Raw genomic sequence first — 23,384 nt, 5'->3', positions numbered from 1 at the left:
GCTGGGTGCAATCAGTGTCCCCTAAATACAGATCTTCCAGAGCCGTCAGAACAAAAACCCAAATCTTGGCACCATCTGCCCCTGCCTGGTCCCATCCTTCCCTGCCTGCCCCATCTCTCAGTGCCCTAGCCACCCGGACCTCACCCACTTTCCTGCCTCTGGGCCTTGGCACATGCTGTTCCTGGTCATCCTGCAGGAATCAGCTCCAACAGATTGTCACCCCCTAGACTCCAGGCCCTGACCTTGACTGCCCACCTGCTGGTACTCATCGACCTTTGTCCCACATTTTTTCTTAAGCTCTTCTTTTCAGCTTATCTCTTAACTCAGGCAAATGGAAAGCAAAACCGCCCCGCCAGGCATTGCAACTGCCCTAAAAAGACCTCCAGACCCCCAGGCCACCCAGACCAGTTTGAGCTCAATCCCTGACTCGCACCTGAGCAGGTGGACGGAGGATGGAGTGATCTCTAGAATGACAACTACCTTTATCTCATTTTTTTTTAAGATTTTATTTATTTATTTGACAGAGACAGAGCGAGAGAGGGAACACAAGCAGGGGGAGTGGAAGAGGGAGAAGCAGGCTTCCCGCTCGGCGGGAAGCCAGACAGGGGGCTCGATCCTAGGACCATGGGATCAGGACCTGAGCCGAAGGCAGACACTTAACGACTGAGCCACCCAGCCCCACCCCCCTGACCTTTATCTCATTATAATACTGAAATTCCCACCCAAGGAGGAGCACAAAGCCTCATTTACATAACATACAATGCATGTACAGGCATGTTGCCTTAAGGTGCATGAGGAAACTTACGCCCACCTCTACCTAGGTTGACAAGGCTTCCCTATCTAAATATTCATCCTAACCATAAATAAAAGGAACCCATCCAGCCTTGCTTGGGGAGTCACTTTTGGAAGTTATTCCCCGTGATCTCCTTACTTGCTGCAAATAAACTTTTCCTTATGTGACAGCTCAACCTGGTATAGTTTGTGACTCACCAAGGAGCGAACTCACGTTGGTTCAGTTACAATATTATAAGGAAAATGTTGTGCTTCCGTGGAAAACAATGCCTTCTCCATAGTACATCTATATTTGTTGGTCTGTCATCACAAAGTACCATAAACTGTGGCTTAAACCACAGATTTAGCTCACAATTCGAAAGGTCAGAAGTTGGGAGATCTAGGGGCGCCTGACTGGCTCAGTCGGTGGAGCGTGCGAATCGATCTCGGGGTCGTGAGTTTGAGCCCAATGCCGGCCGTAGAGATTACTTAAAAATAAAATCTCAGGGACACATGGGTGGCTAAGCTGGTCAAACATCTGCCTTCGGCTCAGGTCATGATCCCAAGGTCCTGGGATTGAGTCCTGCATCGGGCTCCTTGCTCAGCAGGGAGCCCGCTTCTCCCTCTCCCACTCCCCCTGTTTGTGCTCTCTCCCTCTCTCTCTCTAACAAATAAATAAATAAAATCTTAAAAAATCAAAAAAATAAAAATTAAAAAATAAAAATAAAATCTAAAAAAAAAGTTGGAGATCAAGGTGTCAGTAAAATTGGTTCCCTGTGAGGGCTGGGAGAAAGAATACATGCTTTTCTCCTCGCTTCTGGTGTTTTGCTGGCTATCTTGATGTTCCTTGTAAAAGCATCACACATAGCATTTTGTGTGTGTGTGTCCAAATTTCCCTGTTCTATAAGGACATAAGTCGTGTTGGATTAGTGGCCCACCCTACTCCAGTAGGACCTCATCTTAACTACGTACATCTGCAATGAACCTATTTCCAAATAAGATCACATTCTGAGGTCCTGGGGGTTAGGACCTCAACATACATGAATTTGGGGCAGGATGCAATTCAACCCATAACAAATCCTTCAGAGCTGTGGGCTTTGTTTTATAATCCTGTGAACTGTGGTTATGTGATAACGATGCACAATAATTCTCCGCAGACGTGCGTGTGAATTCTGTCTGTGCAGGGACAACCCTCTCTCCCTTAGCTTGAGCTGCTATAACAAAATACCACGGACTGTGTGACTTATAAACAGCAAACCTTTATGGGGGAGAGGGACACAAATATTCAGGCCATAGTACCTCCCCAAATGTTCTGCCTCCGGTATTTGCTTCAACATTCCCAGTCTGTAAATGTGTGTGTTCTTTGATCCTCCTCTGAACAGGGAGAGCCCAGCCTCTAACACACGTACACTTTTAGATCTGTATGCGTCATGATTTTCCCGTTCTGATTTTCCCAGAGCCCATCTTGTAACAGTACTGTCCTCCAGGAAGGTCTCCTGAGCCCTGCAGCCTGGGTCGGGGTCCCCTCGGGGCTCCTGCTTCTCTGCTGCCGCTCTGCTTCTCACAGGTCTGGTGACCCCACTGGCTTTCCCAGCACACCCAGCAAGTGGCCGGGCACAGCACAGAAGCTCTGAGAGTGTTTTGTTGGCCAGGCTCTGGGCTGAGACCTTGCCAGGAGCTTCAGAGAAAAGGAACAGCCCCCCCACACACCCTCTTCTGTCCTGAGAACAAAGGGGTCTCTTGTCCAGAAGTGGGGGAGGCTGGAAGAATTAGTCATGATTTTGGGGGCTGGGACTCTCTCTCTCTCTCTCCGCCTCTCACACACACATAAACACACACACGCACATAGACCAAGGGTAACACACAAGGACTCACCGCCCCCCCACCTGGCTACACAACTGCGCGGTCAAACAAACCACAACCCAGCCAGAAACACAATAACGCAATAGCCTACACCTCTCTAGGCTGCCACACAATGACACCAAAGGCACAGCAGGACCCCTGTAGACAACAGCCGAGCCAGGGTCACGACACCTCCAAATGCGCCAGACCCAAGGGCAGCCGCCTCCACCCGTGGGAGGTGGGACACACAGCCGCGCTCCAGACACACAACAGCGTGACACAGGTGGATCCAGCCAGCTCCCTGGGGGGCACACGATCACAGACAAGGCAGATCCTGCAGAATGCGGCCTCGGGCGCTGACACGCAACATTGTAGGGTCATTGATGCCCGCTGGCATGGCCCTCCCCACCCCCGGCGACACACGGCTCCACCTGTCCCTGGAACATAAACAAATACGTACTATGTGAGGGCGTCGTGAGTGCTGGGAAGGAAAATAAAGCCAGGAAGGGTGGTAGGCAGGGCTGGGGCGGCAAATTTTGTAAACAGAGCGAGGAAGTCTGCTGTGTCATTCATAAGAGCAGCCAGCCCTTAAAGAGGCATGAACTGTGAAGAACCCATTTCACAGATGGGCGGACTAAAGACACTCACCTGAGGTCAGGTGACCCTAGCTGACTTGCTGCGGAGCCTGCACTCTGAGCCGGCTTCCTATGGGCAAGATGAGAAAGGTGGGGCCAGGCTGGGCGGGGCCGGGGGGAGTTGTGAGGGACCCCAAAAGCCCCGAGGGGTGAGGGAGGCCTGAACTTCTAAGGGTCCAGGACACCCAGCCTCTGCCTTATTCCAGCCCCAGGGAAGATGATGCTCTGCTCTGAGGCTTTGTGTCCAATGTGTTCCTGGAGCTTGACAAGCCAACCCCTTCCCGTGTTTCAGTGTCTTTAACACTTGGGTGCAGGCGAGGCCAGCAGCCAGGCCACCTTCGTCTATCTGTCTGTCATTCTGCATGGGGTCAGGGCCTCCCTGGGGCTGTGGCTCCTCCTCATGCCCCCTCCCCCCATCCAGAGAGGACCACTGAGCCCTGAGCGGACTGAGCCCCAGACTGGGGAGGACCCTGTCTCCACCATTCTTGGGACCGGCCTGAGCCAAGGCTCACTTTTTTACTTGGGTTGTCGGTCTTCTAGATCATTAATTTATAAGAGTTCTTTATATATTCTAGCTACAAGTCCTTTGCTGGACATAATGTTTTGCGAACACTTTCCCGGTCTGTGGCGTGCCTTCCCGGTTTTGCAGCAGCGTCTCTTGAAGAGCAAAGGATTTTAATTTTGATGAAGTCCTGTTTGTTTTTGCTTTAATTATACTTTGTCCTTTTTTGGTGTCATATGTAAGGTGTCTCTGTCAAACCTCAGGTCACTAAGATTTCCTCCTATGTTTTCTTCCGGAAGTGTTTGTGGTTTTAGCTCTTCTTTTAGATCTCGCGTTTTCTTTCTCTTATCTGGCTTCTTCTTTTTTTCTTTTAATAAGATTTTATTTATTTGTCAGAGAGAAAGAGAAAGAACACAAGTACAAGCAGGAGAAGTGTAGTAGGTGGAGGGAGAAGCAGGCTCCCCACTGGACAAGAAGCCCGATGCTTCACCTACAAAGCCACCCAGGCATACCTCCCGCACCTGGCTTCTTATCTTGTTCAAATCAGTCACTGCCACCAGGCCTCTGAGTGGCACGGGGAGTGGGGGGGAGGAGAGAAACCTCCATGCTAACCTTCCCTGCTTGTGAGCTTGGCCTTTACTTAGCATCTGGGAAATTGGCTGATAAACATTTCCTTCCAAGATATAAAACTTCCCTAAATGATAAAGGGGTTCACCATGCCTTGGCCCTTTGTACAAAACAATATGGTTCATGCTGACACCTGCTGTCCTTCTAGAAGTCTGGAACTGGGGTACAGTCTAGGCAGATGGTACCTATGTACCAGCCCTACCCCAAATCCTTGGGTCCCGAGTCTCTAGTGGGCTTCCGTGGGCAAAAGCATTGCACACAGGTGGCCTCATGTTCGCTGCTGGGAGGGAGCCAGCACGTGGATCCCTCCAGACCGCACCTGTCCTTTCCCGTTATGATCCGCAGTATGTCCTTACTATGTCACTATAATAAATCAACTATATACTGACTCCTATGGGGTCTTCTAGCAAATCTCAGAACACAGGGGGTGGTGGTGGTTTAGGGCCCCCAAGACCCACCGGTATCCCTGGCCAGACCCTGACGGAGAGGAAAGAATGTGGAAGAAAAAGGCAGTAAGACACAAAGCCACCCATATTTGATTGTGTTTGGTCTTGAGGGGCCTGACTGGAATCACTCTATGAAATAAAAACCCTACTGCGCTAGGTTGGGAGAGAAGGGGCCGTTTGCAGATTTGGGGGTCTAATGCAAATTCCAAATGCATATTTCCAGCCCCTGAATTCCAGATTTTCACATCCAACTGTCTACTTGGCACCTCAGACCGGAACTCCAGATTCCCCCCACCCCCACCTCTGGGCCCCTCCTTCCCATCTCGGAATGGCAGCTCCAGTCCAGCCATAAACCTTGGCTTTCTCCTTTTCCTTGTACATCAGCCACTTATGGTGGATTTAGTCTCAAAGTGTATGCCGGGTGCATCCACCCCTCCCCACCTCCACCTGCCAGCCCACCTCCTACTGGGGCACACTGGGGTCCTCCTGCCCCATCCTCATCGTCTGGCCCCTGCAGCCTGTCCCCCCTCAAGGCCGCCAGGGGGCGCCAGGCCCACGTCTGGCAGCTCAGGCCCCTCTTCTGCTCAGAACCCTCCATGGCTTCCACAATACTCAGTCTGAGCAGAGTCATCACGGGGGACGACAAAGGGCCCACACCTTCTGACGCCTCCCTCATCTCTGGGCTTACCCCCTCACACACACAGTTTTTTGTTTTTTCTTTTTTTAAAAGATGTTATTTATTTATTTGAGAGAGAGAGAGCAAGAACAGACGGGGGGGGGGAGAGGGAGAGGGAGCAGCCGACTCCCCGCTCAGCAGGGAGCCCGACCCCAGGACCCTGAGATCATGACCTGAGCCAAAGGCAGACACTTAACCAACTGAGCCACCCAGGCGCCCCTTTTCTTTTCCTTTTTTAAAACAGTTTAGGGATAATTCACATAACAAAATTAATCATTTTAGAGTGTGCAATTCAGTGGCATTTAGTATGTTCACAGAGCTTCTTCCTAATTTGGAAAATGATCCTTAAGTCTTGGGACGCCTGGGTGGCTCAGTCAGTTGAGCATCCCGCTCTTGCTTTCGGCTCAGGTCATGATCTCAGGGTGCTGAGATGGAGCCCCGCGTCAGGCTCTATGCCTACTGGGGAGTCTGCTTGAGATTCTCTCTCTTCCTCTCCCTCTGCCCCTCCCCCTGGCTCGCACCTGGTCCCTCTCTCTCTCTCTCATAAATAAACCAATCTTTAAAAACAATAAAAAATAATGCGGCGCCTGGGTGGCTCAGTCGGTTAAGCGTCTGCCTTCGGCTCAGGTTATCATCCCAGGGTCCGGGGATCGAGCCCTGCACCGCGCTCCTGCTGGGCGGGGGAAACCGCTTCTCCCTCTGCAGGTTCCCTCTGCTCTTGCTTTCTCATCCTCTCTCTCTCTCAAATAAATAAAATCTTTAAAAAAAAAATCCTTTTAGTAAGCTTATCGTTGCTTCTATCAACAGCTACAATTGTGAACATCGTGAATTTTCACAAAACCCATCTTGAAAACAACACACCATTTAAAATATCACAAGCATTCAAAACAATCACATTATGTAAAAACTATATGTAAACCAGGAAAGCGAACTGAGGCGTTTGTTAGCACTGGGGGGGTCCTAATCCCCCTCCCCCGGCCCCCGTGATAATTTTTCTCTCTTTCTAGGCAAGTACCAGGCGCTCAGAATCCAGGCAAATCGTGGTGTGTGTGTGCATGTTTAGCCGGGCGGGGGCGGGGGGGGGGGTTCATTTCCTTGCAGACCTTGGCTGATAAGAAGCAGATTTGCATCCTTAAAAGGAAAAGGCATATAAGGTTTTAAAGTAGGGCTTATAGGGTCTTCCGCCACTGGGGGCAGATTAGTCCAAAGTTGCATGGAGTTCCCCTCAGGCCTCTTCCGCTCCCATGGGGCACGCGGGGCCGCCAACACAAGTGCAGGCAGAAGGAGTCAGGTGTGGCCTCTTCTGGCCAGTAGGGTGCCTGAAGGAGCGACAGCAAGTATTTAGGTGTGGGCCACACCAAGGACTATGTGTGCCTGTCCGTGCGGGAGCCTACAGGCACCCAGTGCTGCTGGTGACATAGGTATTTACTCAAATGTCACCCCCTTAGTGAGACCTTCCCTGACCATCCTTTTTTTTTTTTTAAGATTTTATTTATTTATTTGACAGAGAGAGACACAGCGAGAGAGGGAACACAAGCAGGGGGAGAGGGAGAGGGAGAAGCAGGCTTCCCGCGGAGCAGAGAACCTGATGCGGGGCTCGATCCCAGGACCCTGGGATCATGACCTGAGCCGAAGGTGGACGCCTAATGACTGAGCCCCCCAGGCCCGAAGTGCACCTTTTTTAAGTTTACTTTTTTCTCACACAGTAAAGTGCACAAATCTTTTTTTTTATCTTTTTTTTTTTTAAGATTTTATTTATTTATTTGAGAGAGAGAGAATGAGAGATAGAGAGCACGAGAGGGAAGAGGGTCAGAGGGAGAAGCAGACTCCCCGCTGAGCAGGGAGCCCGATGCGGGACTCGATCCCGGGACTCCAGGATCATGACCTGAGCCGAAGGCAGTCGCCCAACCAACTGAGCCACCCAGGCGCCCTTTTTTTTTATCTTTTTAAGTAAGTTCTCACCCAAGGTGGGGCTCGAACTCACGACCCCGAGATCAAGCGTCGCATGCTCTACCTACTTAGCCAACCAGATGCAAGTGCGCCCATCTTCAGTGGACAGCCTGGTGAATTTTTCATACGCGTGACACCACTGAGCCAGCTCTCGGATCAAGATATAGATCAGTTCCATTTTCCAAGCAGTTCTCTCATGCAATGTGCTCATCAGTTTCCCCCCAAGGATCACCACACATCAGTCTGGCCTGTTCTGGAGCTTCAGGTAAATGGAATCCGAGAGCCACGCTCTTTATATGTGGATGCACGGATCAGCGGATGCACACGGATGATACACCAATGGGTGGGTAAGTGGACGGGTGGACGGATCAATAAATGGAGAGAGAGAGATCCATTGTCGGATGAACAGGGTGAACTGACGCCCGCCGGCCCCTAGGGGTTCTGGGTAAGGTCTCAGCTTGGCAGTGGGGTAAGACACAGGGCAGGGGTTCCAGGGTGGGATAGTCAGGCGTGAGGCTTGCCACCCCTTGCCCACAGCAAAGTGACAAGGACCTGTAGAGCAACTGTAGAGCTTCTGGCCTCGCCCCCAGGGTGACCTGGATCCGCGGCTGCCCTATCTTCCCGCTGGTCCTCCCCCTTTAACCCCTCCTGCTGCCCCCTCCAAGTCTGGGACCCCTGCTCCCCCCCACTCCCTCTCTCCACCTGGTCCAGGCCCAAGTGGGTGTTTGTAACCAGCGCGGACATATTAATCAAGTCTCATCGACTGACCGGGACCTTTGAGCCTGCAAGCTCAGCTCGCTGACCCGCAGACCCCCAGGAGCCCCTCTGGGCGGACCTACAGGGACTTCTGGAATCGTTCCTCCCTATTCAGGAAGCAGCGGCTTCCTCCCACCCGCGTCTAGCTTTTATCCCGCTTGTTGCAGTGTGGCCCCTTGAGGGGTCCTGAGTAGGGTGAAGGGGGAGTTAGGGTCGCGTGGGAACCTCCCCCAGCGGCTGGTCCTGGGCCTGGGCTCTGGGCGGCCACTGTCTCCCCCGCATCTCCACTCACTTCCCCTTGAACTTGGGAGACGCTGCATTTGGACGGTCCCTGCCAGTCACTCAGAGAGAGGAGGACGTTTAACGTTCCCGCAAGACCACGGGCGGCGCCACTAGACAGCTCCCAGCACGGTCACCAGCGGCGTCCCCCCTGCCCTGGATCCCTGGGGCAGTTCTCAGCTATCCGCCCCAGACGCCCGGCCGGCCCCCCTCCCTCCCTCCTGGGGGTACTTCCAGCCTCGCGGGGTGGGGGTTGTGGCAGGCGATCCTCTGACCTGGCCGCTTGGCCGAGTCTCCTTTGCTGGACCCCTCCCCCCCCAATTTCCTCTCCTCTTTCCCTCCCTCAACCCCCCCTCTCCCTTCCCTCTCTCCTCCCTGGTTCATCTACTCTCAACTCCTAGAACCCACTGCCACTGCTTCAAAGCCCACCCGTACCCACAGACTGAACGGCCCCCTGCGCTCCAACCCGAGTCCAGCCACCTCTGCCTCCTCTCTGTTTACAAGCCAGATAGGAGGCTCAAGCTTAACGAGGCCAAAGTCCAATTTCTCTGCACCCCCTCGCCCCCAACCCAGTGTCCCTCCAGGTGTCCCAGACTCCAACTCTGGTCTTTTATCTCCCTCTCCTCCATTCATTCATTCTGTTCTCATTCATTCTGTCTCCTCCATCAGCCAGGGAGGTGTCAGAGCTTTACTTTCTGGAATGTGCGTTCCCCAAACCATCCGTGCCCCATCTCAGTGCAGGGCATCCCCATCCATCCAAACGTTCTGCCTGGAATATCCTTGGTGTTATCCTTGATCTCCCTCTGGCCTTTGCACCAACACCACCCTCTCACCCAATCTGCATTCCACCTTCAAAACCCATCAAGAGTCTGGAAACTTCCACCGATTCCACACGGGTCCAGCAGCATCTCCCGCCTGGACTACAGTGGTGGCTTTCTCACTGGGTTCCCTGCTTCATCTCTGGCCCCCTACAATCTGTTCCCCACCCACAGTCGGAGGGACTCTCTCCTCACACGGTCCCCACGGCCTGGCATGATGTGGTCCCGGGGTGCATCAGGGGCCCCACCTTCCACACTCTCTCCTTGGTTCACTTGGTTGTGGGCAGCCGGGTCTCCCTTGCCCTTCCTGCAGTTCCCAACCCCAGGGCCTTTGCCCCAGAACTGGCTGTTCTGGCCACCTGGAAAGTTTCCCTGTGATACCCACATGGCTGCCCCCCCCCCCCCATTTTATTCCTGTCTCTGCTCAGACGTCAGCTACCAGGAGAGGACTCAGTATTTTGGCTTAGTTCTTAGGTGGCTCAATGGGGCTGGGGACAGACCAAAGCGTTTCAAAGGGACTGGACAGGACTTGGGTTGGAATCTCGAATCTGAGCAAGTCTGGGCAAATCATTCCCCTTCCCTGTGCTTTAGATTCCTCAGCTGTAAAAAAGGGGGTCACAATATCCAGACACAAGGACTTGGAACAGAGACAACTTTGTACAGATGAAACAAGTATTAATTTTTTAAATGGCATTATTGCTATTAAAGGAAAGGGAGGAATCCATGTTGCCCGGTTTCTGGCCCGGGGGGAGGGGGGCTCCTGTGAGTGTCGTTGAGAGTTTGGGTCACGGGACTTTCGATCATCACTCAACATTACTTCCACCCCACCCCCAGACCCTGCGAACATGTAGAAAAGGTGAGGCACAGAGGTGTGGAGTCACCCTCAGCTGTCTTGTCTGTTTGTGCTCCCGCCTCATTCTTGGAAGGCTGGGCTCTCCAAGGGGAATGGAGAAAAACCTGGTTGGACCCAGGACTCTCAAGTCTGTGTGGCCTCGGGTAAACCTCTTGCACGCTCTGGGCCACCATCTCGACGGCTGGCAAATGAACACAGCAAAAAAATGTCAACTTTTCACAGTGGTTTACGCTCACTCAGACCCTAGAAAGCTCTTAGTATTTTAAAAACGATTTTCCTGAGTCTGAGAGCAATGCATGGTTGTGTGGGGGCAGGGATCAGAGCCTAAATAGAAGCCACGGCAGGGGTTTTCACCAGGAAGGGGGTTAATACGGGGATGGGGGGCTGACGACAGCCCGGGAGGCTGGAGCGGCGGGCTCCGGGCCCGGCCCTCGGGAGCGACCCGCAGGACGACAGCACAGAACCCTCGGAGGCCGCCGCCGGGACCGCTGAGTGCAAGAACGCCCGGCCCCGGCCGTGACCCTGGGGTGTCTGCTGCAGCACCCCCCCCCCCGTCTCTGGAGGGGTCCGCCTGCCGGAACCTGCTCCGCGGCCAGAGTCCGGCTGCGGGGGCGCCGTCTCCAGCCTCCGCCGCCAGAGGTGAGGGGGGTCAGCCGGGCCCACCCGGGGTCCCCCTGCCGTGAGCAACGCGGGCGGAAACGGAGAAGGTGCAGAAACGCGATGGAAGGAGCAAGAATCTACCGCGATCCGCCTTCCCGGGCGCAGCCGCCAGCGCCTTTCTCTGCGCATGCGTTTCCAGACTTGTACGCACTGGTCAAGGTCATGTGGCGCCCTTGGCCGGTTGAACAGTTCTCCGAGACAGATCCTAAGGGTTTCCCCAGCTCACTACACATTCGTCCGAAAGCGGACTCTTTACAAATGGCGGTGAAATGGCCCAAGTGGAGACGCCCCACTTGTAAATACCCGCGTCCTGCTCTTGCGTCTTTGGAGCTTCGGTCTCTGTTCTTAATTTCAAGTAGCGCGACAGCGGACACCTTTGTATGCATCGAGGGGTCTCCGTCCGCTTCTGAATTCCCGTTTTTAAAAAGGCTTTCTCCATTATGGAAAATTCGGAGAAGCTGGAAATAGTAAGAAGGAAAAAGAATCCCCCGGAATTCCCCGCACCCGCGAGACTCGGCGCCGGTGTGTTTGATGAGCGCCGCACGGACGGCGGCGGGTCCTGTTTGCTTCTGATCACAAAGCATCTGCACATGAACACGGCCCGGTTACTACCCGCGCGCCTGTCCCCTCGGTTAGTGGCCGGGCCTGCCCGGGGCCATGACCGGCTTCCTTCCATTCTGATCTGATCCCCCCCCCCCCGCCCCCACGCCCTGCATGATGCCTCTCCCCAAACTTCCGGCCGTTCCTTAGGGTAAGTTCCCAAGAGTGCAATTAGTTGGGCAAAAGGTAAGAGCATTTGTGAGGAGTGTTTGGCATGGACTGCAAGTTTCCACTTAATTTTTTTTTTTCCCTAACATTGTTACAAGAGCAAACACTCACGGAGCGCTTACTCTGTGCTAAGAACTTTCCCGGGGCAGACTCAATCCTTGTCATAAGGCACCATGAGGTATCATTATGTCCATTTTGCAGATGGGGACTCTGAGGTACAGAGAGGTTGAGTCACCTTCACCAAGGTCACACGGCTAGTGTCACACAGCCCCCTTTGAAGCCAGGAAGCCGGCTCCCACATCCAAGCTCTTGATGGTTCTTCCATTTTTTAGTGTCGATGGTCAGAGGCAGATCCAGATTTTGTGGTACCTGGAGCTTTTACCATTTGGGGGACCCCCTTCAGGGAAAATGTTGCAGACTGAAAAGGAGGTGCAGGGCCTTGGAAGGAACCCGTGCAAATCAATGGCCCTGACACTTGAGCTCCAGCAGCATCACGCTCAGCACCCCCCCCTTCTACCATTCACATGTCACTGTATTTGTTTTATGAGGCATCCAGGCCTCTGTCCACTTAACCCACCCTATTGTTCTATGCATTTCAAAGGAAGTTGCAGACATCAGCGCAGCCCTCAGCTTGCAAATCGTTTGGAGCTCAGGAATTCAGCATTTTTTTTTTAAAGATTTTATTTATTCATTTATTTATTTATTTGAGAGAGAAACAGCATGAGAGGGGAGAGGGCCAGAGGGAGAAGCAGTCTCCCCGCTGAGCCGGGAGCCCGACGCGGGACTCGAGCCCAGGACTCCTGGATCATGACCTGAGCCGAAGGCAGTCGCTTTTTTTTTTTTTTTTAAGATTTTATTTATTTATTTGAGAGAGAGAGAATGAGAGACAGCACAAGAGGGAAGAGGGTCAGAGGGAGAAGCAGACTCCCCGCTGAGCAGGGAGCCCGATATGGGACTCGATCCCGGGACTCCAGGATCATGACCTGAGCCGAAGGCAGTCGCTTAACCAACCGAGCCAGCCAGGCGCCCCGCATTTTTTTTTCTCTTTGGATGTAAAGTGTAATTTATGTGCAGAAAACCGCCCCGATGTGCCTTTGCCCCAGACCCGTGTTCCGCACGCAGGGGGACAGACGCATTTCCTTAGTCGAGGACACGGCGCGGGCTTCCGCAGGGCTCCGCCTCATGTCCAGGCTGCGGGGCGACCCCGGAATAGCTGTGAGCAGCCCACCCCAGGCACCCTCGTATTTGACGCATGCGCTGATGGCCGGCTCCCGGCGTTGAGTTTCGTCCCCAGAATCGGTTTCTGGGATTTTGGGGTCAGAGGCTGAGGCTTCAGGCTCCTTCTGCACAGCACGGCTCTCATTCTCACCTCAGCTGACCATACCCCAGCCCCTCCTCACCCACACGCACAAAGAGCCATTCTCCTGTCTGCACAACACTTCTTTTTATTTTTATGGGGGGGGGGGGCGGCAGGAGCAGGAACAGTTCCTTAAAGCCCTGATATTTCATGGGCTGTGGGAGGAAGTGGGGTGCGGGGGGGGCCCTGACATTAGTCTCTCCCTTCATCCACTTCTTTTATAAACTGCTTGCTCTATTTTTATAAACATCGTGTCCTGGAGAAACCTTTCCAAAGGCCACGATAAAAAAGAAGGCAAGGCTAACAACACGACAAACACGGTCTTCTTCCGTCTGACAGAGGACACCGGGCACAAGGTAAAAAGGCAACAGCCTGGGAGAAACGTCTGGAACGTGCAGGACAGACTTCAAGAGCCGTTAACCGATGAAGAGCTACTCCAAGTCACCAAAATGACAGTCTAGGAGGAAAATGGTGCAGAGGTTTGGAGCAGCACGGACGTGCCGGTGATGGTATGCACACATCTACTCAGCCCCACTGACCACCAGAGTAAAACGAAGGCTGTGAGATCATACAGTAGGCAAGCTAGGAGCAAACAAGCAGGCTCTGATGTCGCTGGAGGGTAAAAACCAGCACATCCTACATGGAGGAGGATTTGACTGAACCTATCAAATGACCCTTTACATGTATTTTCCCTTACAGCCCAGAGATTCACTTCCAGGTCCCTGTCCTACAGATACATGTGGAAAGGCCCACGTACGATGTTCCTGCCCCGGCATGAGATGGAGCAACGGGGGCCAATCACGGCGCGGCACACTCATTCACTGAAACTCAGGGTATGCAGCTCTAAAAACTAAGAGAAGCACCCTGTACAGGCACAGAAACTTCTCTAGAAGACACACTAAAAAGCAACCTATAGAACTACATGCGGTAGGACTGTAGCCAAGACATAGAAAAATTAAAACTATTCTATTTTCGTATGTACTTTTGTGTATAATTTAATAGAATCACACATGGAACATACCGGAATCATTCACATTGAACTGCAGTGACAGTTACTTTTGCAGAGAAGGGAATGGGTTTGACTGGAAAACAAAGGCTCAGGGCAGTAATTACGGTGCTTCGGTATCTTTATGTCAATCAGCGATTTACAATGAGAATACAGTCCTCTGTTACTTGTAGAAAAAAGGTTTTTTTTAAAAAAATCCTTTTTAAAGCGGTATGGGGAGGAGGGATTAGTTCCTTCTGATGCGCTTCGGGTCCCTCACCTTTACGGCCCCCTCTTGGGAGGGAGTCCATCTGCTTAAAAGTACAGTAGGGTGCTCGGCCAACGTCAGCAACGCCCATGCGACAGGGTCATACCCAAGGCCTGCCTCTCAGTCACCCGGGCAGAGAGCTGTGGGCGGCGTCCCGTCGGACACCCAGCTGGGGTCTCCACCCCTCCTCCCCCCGGCCCCCCACCGGCCTGCAAGCCCCATCTCCTCTGCCTACTTTCCCTAAGATCTTGCCACACCGGGCTTTAGTGGAGACGAATGTTCTGGTGCTAGAGAGAGACACAGAGAGAGAGGGAAGCTGCCCCCAGAAGAGAGACAAGTCACACGGGGTGTCAGTCGGCGGGGTTTTACTGTGGGGTGGGGGCTCCGGCATCCCACGGCGGCTATAACCTGGGGGGCAGAGGAGAGGGGACTGAGGGTGCGTGAGGGGAAGAAGGGCCCCACAGCCTCACCCCCTCGACACCCCCAACTCTGGCTCGGGCCCTTCCATTTCCCTTTGGGGACCCTCCCCCGCCCTGACTCTGGGTTCAAGGGCATCCAGCAGGCTGCCCCTCCCGGGTCTGGCCAGGGGATCCCACCGGGAAGGAAGGAAGGACAAGGGCTCCTCCTTCTCACGCAGCTTGGAGGGGTTTCTGTCACAGCCAGGAGCCCAGCGCGCCTGGCGGGGAAGGGGACTGCCACTCACTGGATCTCACGGAACGCCCGCTTCTCCACGAGCTTCACTTTGTACTTGCGCTTAAACCTGTACGAGGCAAGGGAGCGGTCAGGGGCCGGCAAGCCCACCGAGCACAGGCGTGAAGTTTCCCGGAGCCCTCGCTCCCCACACAGCCCCGGGGACCCTCACTTGGCTCTCTCCCGAGGCTCGATCATGTTTCTCTTCTGGAAGCTCTTGAAACGGTCGCGGAGAATGTTGCCTTCAGGCTGCGGGACACAGAGAGGGAGGCCTCAGATTGGGGGGGGGGGCTCTGACCTCTCCTCGGGGCCCAGGCTGGCCCTGCCTGAGCTGGTGGGGTGATGTGTATGGACCCCTGGGCCGCCTGGGCTAGGTTTGCAGAATCAAGAGGATGGAGGCTGCTGAAGAAGCAGAGAGAGCATGCAGGGAGGGGCGCAGCAAAGGCCGGGGGATCAGACCAACAGGGCGCACGGCTGGCCCGCTAATGAAATAAGAGATGGTTGGAGCCCCAAGGCAGGCACAGGGCCCACGGCCGCCGCGAGGAGCCCGGGGCCACTGGGAGCCACGGCAGGTTCTGAGCGGGGGTGGGACAGGGCCCACGCAGAGCTGTAAGGAGACCTGTCCAGCACCGCAGGGCCAGGACACCGGCTTCGGGACATAGCTGGGAGGAAAGCGTCTGCAGGTCACAGGCTCAAATCATCATACCAGCGGACCCCTCACCCCCGAGGACCCCGAGCCCTCAGCCCCCAGGCATCAGCCCAACCGGCCCAACCTGGGGCAGCCATGATGTCGCCCACGGCCCCTGGGGGCACGGGGAGCAAGGATGGGTATCATCACTGGGCCCGGAAGTCTCCCCTACAGCACAACACCCCAGACACGCAAGTACCTTTAGGGTCCTGAGAGAGTCAGACAACTCTGAGCTGAGCTGCACATCGATGTCGGGGGCCTGGTACCTAGAGAACACGGGCGTGGGGTGTTCAGGGGGTCGGCCTTGCCCAGGGCAGAGTTCAAAGGCCCCACCCGGGCAGGAAGCCTTCCAGAACATGGTGCTCTGTGGAAAAGAGATGATCTTCCAGGAGGAGACTCTGCAGGGAACCCCTCCCCCCACCGGCACCCCCCTCCCCCCGGGCCTCACTTGAGCCGCCCCAGCCTCCGAGGCCTGTCCGCCTCCGCCAGCCGCCGCGCCCGCCGCTGCTCCCGCCGCCGCGCCAGCTCCGCCAGCCGCCGCGCCACCTGGGCCTTGATCCCGCGTAGCCTGAAGAGCTCCTGGTGCCGGAGCCGCGCGGCCCGCACCTCGGCCTGCTGCACCCGCTGCGGCAGGGCCGGGCAGAGTCAGGGGCCGGGCAGAGTCAGGGGCCGGGCAGAGCGAGGCCCCTCCAGCACCCCCCCCCCCCCCCGACTTCTTCACAGCAGTTTCCTGAAACCAGCGTCCTTATCCACTGGCGGCCCGCAAATCCCACTCTCCAAATGTAAGGACCAGGGCACGGACACTGGGTCTAGAACACTCCCTGCTGCATCCTGAGCCCAAGCGCTGCCAGAGCAGCAAGGGCAGGCAGCAGCCTGCGGTGCTCACCATCTTCCGGGCCGCCTTCTCCCGCCGCCGCTGCTGCTCCGTCTTCTTCTCCACGGCGGCCAGGCGGCCGGGTGCGGAGGACGCCTCGGCGCCTGCGGCCTGCTCCCCTCCGGCCTCCGCCTCGGGGCCCTTGTCCGGGCCCTCGCCCGGCTCCCCCTCCCCGTCTGACTCCTCCAGCAGCCCCTGGCACAGCTCCTGGAAGGCAGACTCCTGGGGCGGGAGTCAGGAAGCGGTGAGTCGGGAAGCGGTGAGTCGGGGCGGCGGGCGCCGGGCGGGGAGGGGCGGGCAGGTGTGAGCTCACCTGGGTGGCAGGCTGCTCCGAGGGGGGAAGGGCCAGCTGCCGCTCCAGCTTCTCCGCCTCCTTCTGCCGCTGCAGCTCGACTTCGTGGGCCGCCAGCAGCAAGGTCTAGGAGGGGAAGGTGGTCGGGTGTGAGGTCCCAGGCCTCTCCTGGGACTTACAGACCTGGCCCCACCCCTGCACCCGAGGCCCCTCTCTACTCCCTGCGCAGCCAGGGGGTGCCCTCTACTCCCGAACCTCCTGTCTGCTCTGTCATTTCTCTTAGAGGACCGCCTGATCCCTGATCTCTGCACACAGTACAGTTTTGTTCACGCGAGACACAGAACAGACAAATCCGTAAAGACAGGAACGACAGTGGGGGCTGCCTAGGGAAGATGGGGCGTGGGGGGTGGTGATGGCCGATGGGTGCCACATTTCTTTCTGGGGGGATGAAAACATTCTAACATACTGGCGAGGGCCACACAACTCTGCGGATACGCTAAAAACCATTAAACTGTGTGCAGTAAGCGGGCGAACCCTCAGGCGTGGGAATTCTATCTCTGTAATACAGTTCTGTGAAGAACAAAAGACTCGGACTGATCTTTCCACGTTGTCCCCTAGCAGCCACATCAGTCCACGGGGGAACGGACTACGGTTCGTGGCCTCCTCTGCCTGTGACCAGCCTCATCCTGCTCCCATTTGAGGTCATGGGGTCTGTTTCTGCGGACACCTTTTATCAGGAGCAGAAAACTGCTCACTCCGCTCCTGGTGGGCTAAGAGGCCCTCTTACCACGAATGAGGCTGAACAGCACTCGCTCGAGCATCCTGCGTCTCAACGATCTCAATCTCTCTCTGGGGACCTATGCTCCCCAGGGGCAAAGGGTCTGTCTCCTCCGTTCATGACATCCACCGCCAAAATACACAGTGACTCTCACAGCCAGGCGTCCCACTGCTGACCTAGCCCAGGCCTGAGAGAAATCTCACCCGCTCAGACTGCTAATATTTCTTTGAAGCCTTTTGCATCTAAGTCCCGTGGACTCCCCGAAAGGTGGCGTGGTCTCATACACCCCTGGGCCTTCGTACACACTGTTCCTTGCACAAGCCTGAAACACCCATTCCCCTCTTCCCACAGCAAGCTCCTCCTCACACCTCTGGTCTAAACTGATACTCCCTTCCTCCAGGAAGCCCTCCCTGACCCCCAAGGCTGGGTTTGGCGACTCCCCCGGGTTCCTTCATCCCAGGCCTCTGGGTCATCACTGTCTGGGAAGAGGTCTCCCCCGCTGGACCATGAGCCCCAGGAGGGCAAGCGGGGGGCTGCCTTAGTTGCTGCTGACTCCCCAGCAGAGGGTGGATACAGAGGAGGTGCCTGGTGAGGCCAAGCCAACCAAGCAGCCAGGCCCCAACTGAGGAGAGACCGTGTACCTGGTGGTCCTCAAAGGATGGGTTGTAGGAGGCTCCAGCCGGTGTCACCTCCACGGCAGGGACCTGGGAGGGCTTGGTGTGCAGATGTGGCGGCCGCTGGAGGACAAGGAAGCATGAAGCCTGGCAGCCCCACGACTCAAGACCTCACAAGCTCGGGTGCTGGGACTCCAGGCTTGGTAGGTAGCAGAGGCCTCGGCTTGGCCCACAGCCTTCAAACTGGGAGGTGCCTGTGGGTCTGGCATCTAGATCAATGGACACCTGCTACCCAGCTGCTGTGCTACCCACGGGAGCCACATCCCCAGGAGAAGCAAGCTCCCTGCAGGGAGAGGCCCTGCCTGCCTTTCCTGAGAAAAGTCCCCGTGACCCTGTGGCGGGCAACGCTGGAGAAAACAGGGGTACACGGCACCTTGATTTTAGTCCCCAGTCTGTCACCCTGACACCTGCGGCAGGCTTGGGAGAGGGTGGGGGTGTTCTCTGTCATTCAGAGCAGGGGACAGCGGACAGAGGACTGGCAAAGACTCCTACTGTGGCCCCGGACCCTGCCGGGAGCTGGTGACAAATGCAGAAACCCAGCTCCACAAGGAATGAATCTGAATCCGATCAGGACCTGCACCTCAACAAGACTGAGGCAGGGGCTGGGGGGGAGGGGGGGTGGCGGGGCGGTGGTGGCTTCCCAACTGGCCTCCGCCCCAGCAAAGGCCCTCAGTCCTCAGCAGAAGTCTGGGGGTAACCCTGGAAGCCCCCTGCCCCCCCCTGCTCCCCACACCTGACTGCCCGCCAGTCCCACCACTTCTGCCCAAGGGCGCCATCTTGGGTCCCCCCCAGCCCCCACGATCCCGCCTCCACAGAACTGCCACCCGGACCCCATCACTCTCCTGTGCAAAACCACTCAAGGGAACACTCCACACCCTGAGTGGCGCTCCCTCCCACCAGGCCAGCGTCCTCCGGGCCTCCTATTCAGCCCTGCCCCTGCGCCCTCGAGGTCCCCACCTGGGGGCCCTTCCCTCCCGTCCAGGTCCAGGCCCAGCAGTGCCCTGGGCGGACCTGTCCGTCCAGGCCTCTTCCCAGTGAGGCTTTGCTCGCCCCCTGAAGCACCTCCCGCTGACTGCCACCACCCGGCTCTCTCCTCCGGAAGCACCAGCTCGAGGCCCAGCTCCTGCATGCGTGGTCCTGGCCGCAGGCTGAGACCAAGGCTCCAGGGCCCCAGTGTAGCTCCCACCACCCCAGCCCTGCTACGACCCATCGCCAAGGGCGCCCTGCTGCCACAGTCTCACCTTCACCCCCTTCTTCTTGGTCTGCTCCAGGAAAAAGGTGTCCTGGCCGGCCAGGGGTCGCTCCAGAGGGTCTGTGGAGGCAGTGAAGGGTGGCTGCCGGGGGCCTGCCAGTGTGGCCTGAAGGGCTCCCTCCCATCCCTCCCCTGCAAAAAGACACCACCAAAACATAGATAAGGGAAGGACTCACTCTCAGACCCCAACGGGTTTTGAATGCCAGGCAAAAGAGCATATGGACAGGTCCAGAAAGCAGAAGGAAGCCAAGGCTAAGGGGCAGGGGGCGGCCCTCAGGAAAATGCACTTGGGAAAGGGGAGCCCCTCCAAGACGCTGAATTCCGGTGAGGATCATCGAATCAACACCCGCAGAGCACCTCCCTTAGACACTGTGCTCTTGTGCAGCGCACAACCTGCACAACCGTGCATGGCAGCCTTGTCCCCACCCACAAGTAACAACAGGGGCACTCACTGTCTTTGGCCCAGAGATCATAAAAAGGCCTCTTGGTGGTGTCTTGGGGCCCAGGCTTGGCTTTGGTCGCGGGAGGGTTGAGGAGCCGGGCCTGGGCCCTGCGCACCTCCCGGGGCAGCTCGCCCTGCTTGGCCAGCTTCTCCCATAGCTGCTCCTTCCGTTTGAGTTTCCTGGCATTGGGGACCTGGTGGGCAAGGATGCTGGGTGGAGGAGAAGCAGCACAGGTGGAGTGAAGCAGAGGCCTGAGAAAGGGCCCAGCTCCTCCCAGTTGGGCTCTGCACCCCCACCACTCAGCAGCTCCTCCTGCCTGACTTTACTCCTCTGTGCTTCCAAAATGAAAACCTTAATGCCTCCTACCCAGCTTCAGAGCCCATCTCCTGACCCGAGAGCCAACAACACGGTGGCCTCGGCAGCCCTCACCCTGCGGATCTCCCAGGAACCTCACACATCACTTCAAAACCGACCTCAGGTTCGCCCCCACAGCCGTTCCTCCCATATCCCCATCTCAGGAGCCGCCCTCTGTCCACCCCATCACCCATCCAACCTCCCCTCCTTCAGAGCTGTCACTCAGCCAGCCTGATGGACCTCCTGATGGCTCCCACCCATCCCTCCTCTCCATCCCCAGAGCTCCCGGCTGGGCCGAGGCCCCGTACTTGCCTGCTTCAGCCACAACACCCCGGCCCCCACCTCATTTCCTCCCATCTACCCCCCAAAGCCCCAATCTGACCCCATCGCTCTCCTCCAAGTGACGCTTACGTGACCCCCCCCCCCTAGGAACTCCCTTAGGGCCAGAAGTGAGTGGCACTGCTGCACAGAAGGGCACGATGCCAGAGTCCAGCAGGGAAGATGGGTCTGGGGGTGGGGGGACACTCACTCTTTGGGGACAGGGACCTTGGACGTGTTCTCTAGGATGAGGTCAACACGAAGGGGTTTCTTGAGAAGAAGTGACCTTTTCTGGCTTTTGATCCTCCTCTTGTTTGGCTCTGGGGTTGGGAGAAAGGCGCGCAATCAAGGGCTCTGGCCTCCTTGCTTCCCAAGACCAACTTCCCCACCCCCTGCATTTCAGCTCCACAGCAGCCATCAGACCCGCATCCTGGTGCAGACACGGAGGCCCCAGGCTGGCCCCAGGCTTCCACCTGGGGAAAGAGGTGCCCAAGGTGTCCAAGCTCTGCCCTGCCCCCCAACACACCCATTTCCTGGGCCACCTGGAGGCAGCCCTGTGCTGGGAACAAAGACAGCGTCAGACCCACAGCCCTGCCCTCTAAGGACTCCCGGACAAGGCAGGAAAACCAGGAATGCTAACGAGCAAGAAGGCGACCAAGTGACACTGAGGCCCAGGGAGCTGGACTCAGGACCGATCCAAAATGGCTGATTCTCAGCACAACAGTTTTCCACCTTCTTTCACTTGATAGCAAAAAGCAAACTCCAGGACCAAATACACTAGGACAGAACCCACGCCCTTTCAATTCCTAGGCTACATCACAGAAGACTTTACTCCTCTGTCCTTCCAAAATGAAAACCTTAATGCCTAACGCACGGGGTTGTCTGGAAAGGTAATGACGACAACAGCATGAGGCACCGTGATCACCTGGGAAAGCCCACAATCACTATTATCTTTCTTTTTCTTTTCTTCTGTGTCCCCAGGACCTGAAACTGAGAGCCACGAGTCGGTCAGTTACGTGCCACTGGAGCTGCTGTCCCACCAGAACCGAGCCCGTAAGCCACAGCCAGACCAAAAGGCTACGAACACTGCCTGTATCTTTCCTTTTTAAGCCGAAAGCAGAACCTATAAACTGCCTCTCCTCTGTTCCCAAACAGACTTCATACTGGCCAAAGCAGGCCTTTGTGACTACCCTACCCGTTCACTAGGGCAGGTCCCGCCTTCCCCTTGCTGTTGCACGCCAGATCGGCTCACTCCTGTGAAAGGTGACCTCTTCAATAATCATCTCTCACTCACTTGCCCAAAGTCTCCTGCACCTCGAAGCAGGTCCCTTTCCCGCTCACTGAAACAGGCCCTCTCACGTTCCAGACCCCTGGAGTGAACCCACACATGCTCCCTAAGGGCATCCTGCTGTTAAAGCCCCTTGCCATTTGCTCATTAAAGCAGACCCTTAGCTTGTTTTCTATCCCCTCATTAAAGCGATGGTCTATTTTTGGTCTGTTTTTCTACCTACTAATGGAAAGCCTATCATTCGCTCAAGCCATCCCTAACTCCCCTCTCCTGTACTCTGTTTCAGCAGCACCCCCTCCCACCCCGGCTTTTTGGCAAATAAAAGGAAGCAGATTAAGACGAGCTTCTTATCTACTTACCTATTACCTACTCGTTAAAGCAGATCCTCTTATTCTTATTCAAGCACATCTTACCAAAATAGGTCTCATCCCTTACAGCTTTTCTGCAAGTTAAGAGGCCTGCTAATTTACATCTAATCTATTCAGAGGCAAGACCCCCCGCTGGCTTCTGTGTGCCAGATGGAGACTTGGGAATTGCCAGATTGAAGACTGAGAGCCCGGAAACCTCAAAAAGAAAATCTGACTTGTTAAGTCTTTCATTCCAAGCCCTCTTATTTATAGTAAAGACCTTTCCTAGCGTATGTCTGCCATCCAAGCCATGTCAATAATAAACACTGTCTCGGAGACTGAGATGGACTAAATAAGGACCAAGCAGGCACCACCGAAAGCTCTTCCTCACCTTTTTTCTTGGAGCCGGTGTCCACGAAGAAGAGTTTCTCATCTGGGGCCTCTGATACCAAGCCACTGGGAGACAGGAATGCAGAATGTCAGCCAGAGACGTTGGGGAGGGTGCAAGCTGCTGGGGAGGGAGGTTTAACCTCTCAGGGGCCAGGCTCTCCTCTAGTACTATGCTCATTCAAGCACCTTCTTCCCGCCATGGGATTCCCTCCACGCTAAAGCTTCTCCCTTCAAATCACAGAACTTAGTACTTAACAAATCATAATGCTTAAAACATCGTAATATTTAACTCTCAGCGCTACGCTAAGGTGGGTGCACGGGGCATACTTACACTACAATTATTACTTACTTCCCTGAATTCTAATTTAACATTGGGTATTCTGTATCGAGTGACCCAAGTCCCCAGACCTCACCCCAGAGTCCAGTGGTGGCCGAAACACACCCGCGCAGCCCCCCGGAAGTCCCCCCAAGCACGCTCGGCCTCGCACCCGGCCACTCGGACCGAGGCCCGGCTCCCGGAAGTCCCGCCCCACGCACCCGCTCGTGCGCTCCTGCAGCCGCACGTCCTCCAGGAACTGGTCAACTTCGAGCCCCAGCGGCTCCTGTGCGAGCCGCCGCCAGCCTCGTTTCTTATTTCTTGGGCCTCGCCGCCGCCGCCTCAGCGCCGGGTCCACCGAAGTGGGCCGCAGTCCCAGGAAGCCGGAATCGGCCTCGCTTTTCGAGCAATGCGTGCCGCCGCCGCCACTACCTCCCGGCGCCATCTTGGCAAAGGAAGCATTCGGTCGCCGGCGCCCCGAAAGTCG

At 55.9% G+C, this 23,384-nt stretch overlaps 1 protein-coding gene and 1 non-coding gene across 4 annotated transcripts; both read right to left on the bottom strand.

The window, feature by feature from the left end:
* Positions 1 to 13,010: 13,010 nt before the first annotated feature.
* NOP53 (NOP53 ribosome biogenesis factor) lies at positions 13,011 to 23,384 on the bottom strand. Of its 3 annotated transcripts, none has more exons than XM_027618112.2 (13): positions 23,119 to 23,384; positions 22,583 to 22,647; positions 20,768 to 20,876; positions 19,894 to 20,093; positions 19,431 to 19,501; positions 18,157 to 18,252; positions 16,759 to 16,863; positions 16,458 to 16,667; positions 16,020 to 16,195; positions 15,771 to 15,837; positions 15,056 to 15,132; positions 14,897 to 14,953; positions 13,011 to 13,397 (listed from the first exon to the last, which is right to left on the bottom strand). In XM_027618112.2, the coding sequence occupies exons 1-13, from the start codon at positions 23,340 to 23,342 to the stop codon at positions 13,382 to 13,384; spliced, it is 1,473 nt and encodes a 490-aa protein (XP_027473913.1). In that variant the 5' UTR covers positions 23,343 to 23,384; the 3' UTR covers positions 13,011 to 13,381. The 3 variants fall into 3 exon arrangements, with proteins under 3 accessions (XP_027473913.1, XP_027473914.1, XP_027473915.1); XM_027618113.2 differs by having other exon boundaries at positions 13,011 to 14,601; positions 23,119 to 23,382; XM_027618114.1 differs by lacking the exon at positions 13,011 to 13,397 and having other exon boundaries at positions 14,893 to 14,953.
* LOC113936786 lies at positions 15,619 to 15,727 on the bottom strand. The gene has a single exon (XR_003524361.1). It is a non-coding gene; the product is annotated as a small nucleolar RNA SNORD23 (small nucleolar RNA).

This window comes from Zalophus californianus, chromosome 17 (genome assembly GCF_009762305.2).
Source record: "Zalophus californianus isolate mZalCal1 chromosome 17, mZalCal1.pri.v2, whole genome shotgun sequence".
Classification (NCBI taxonomy): domain Eukaryota; kingdom Metazoa; phylum Chordata; class Mammalia; order Carnivora; family Otariidae; genus Zalophus; species Zalophus californianus.
Note: the sequence above shows the minus strand (reverse complement) of the source record. Positions and strands in the feature narration are given on the sequence as shown.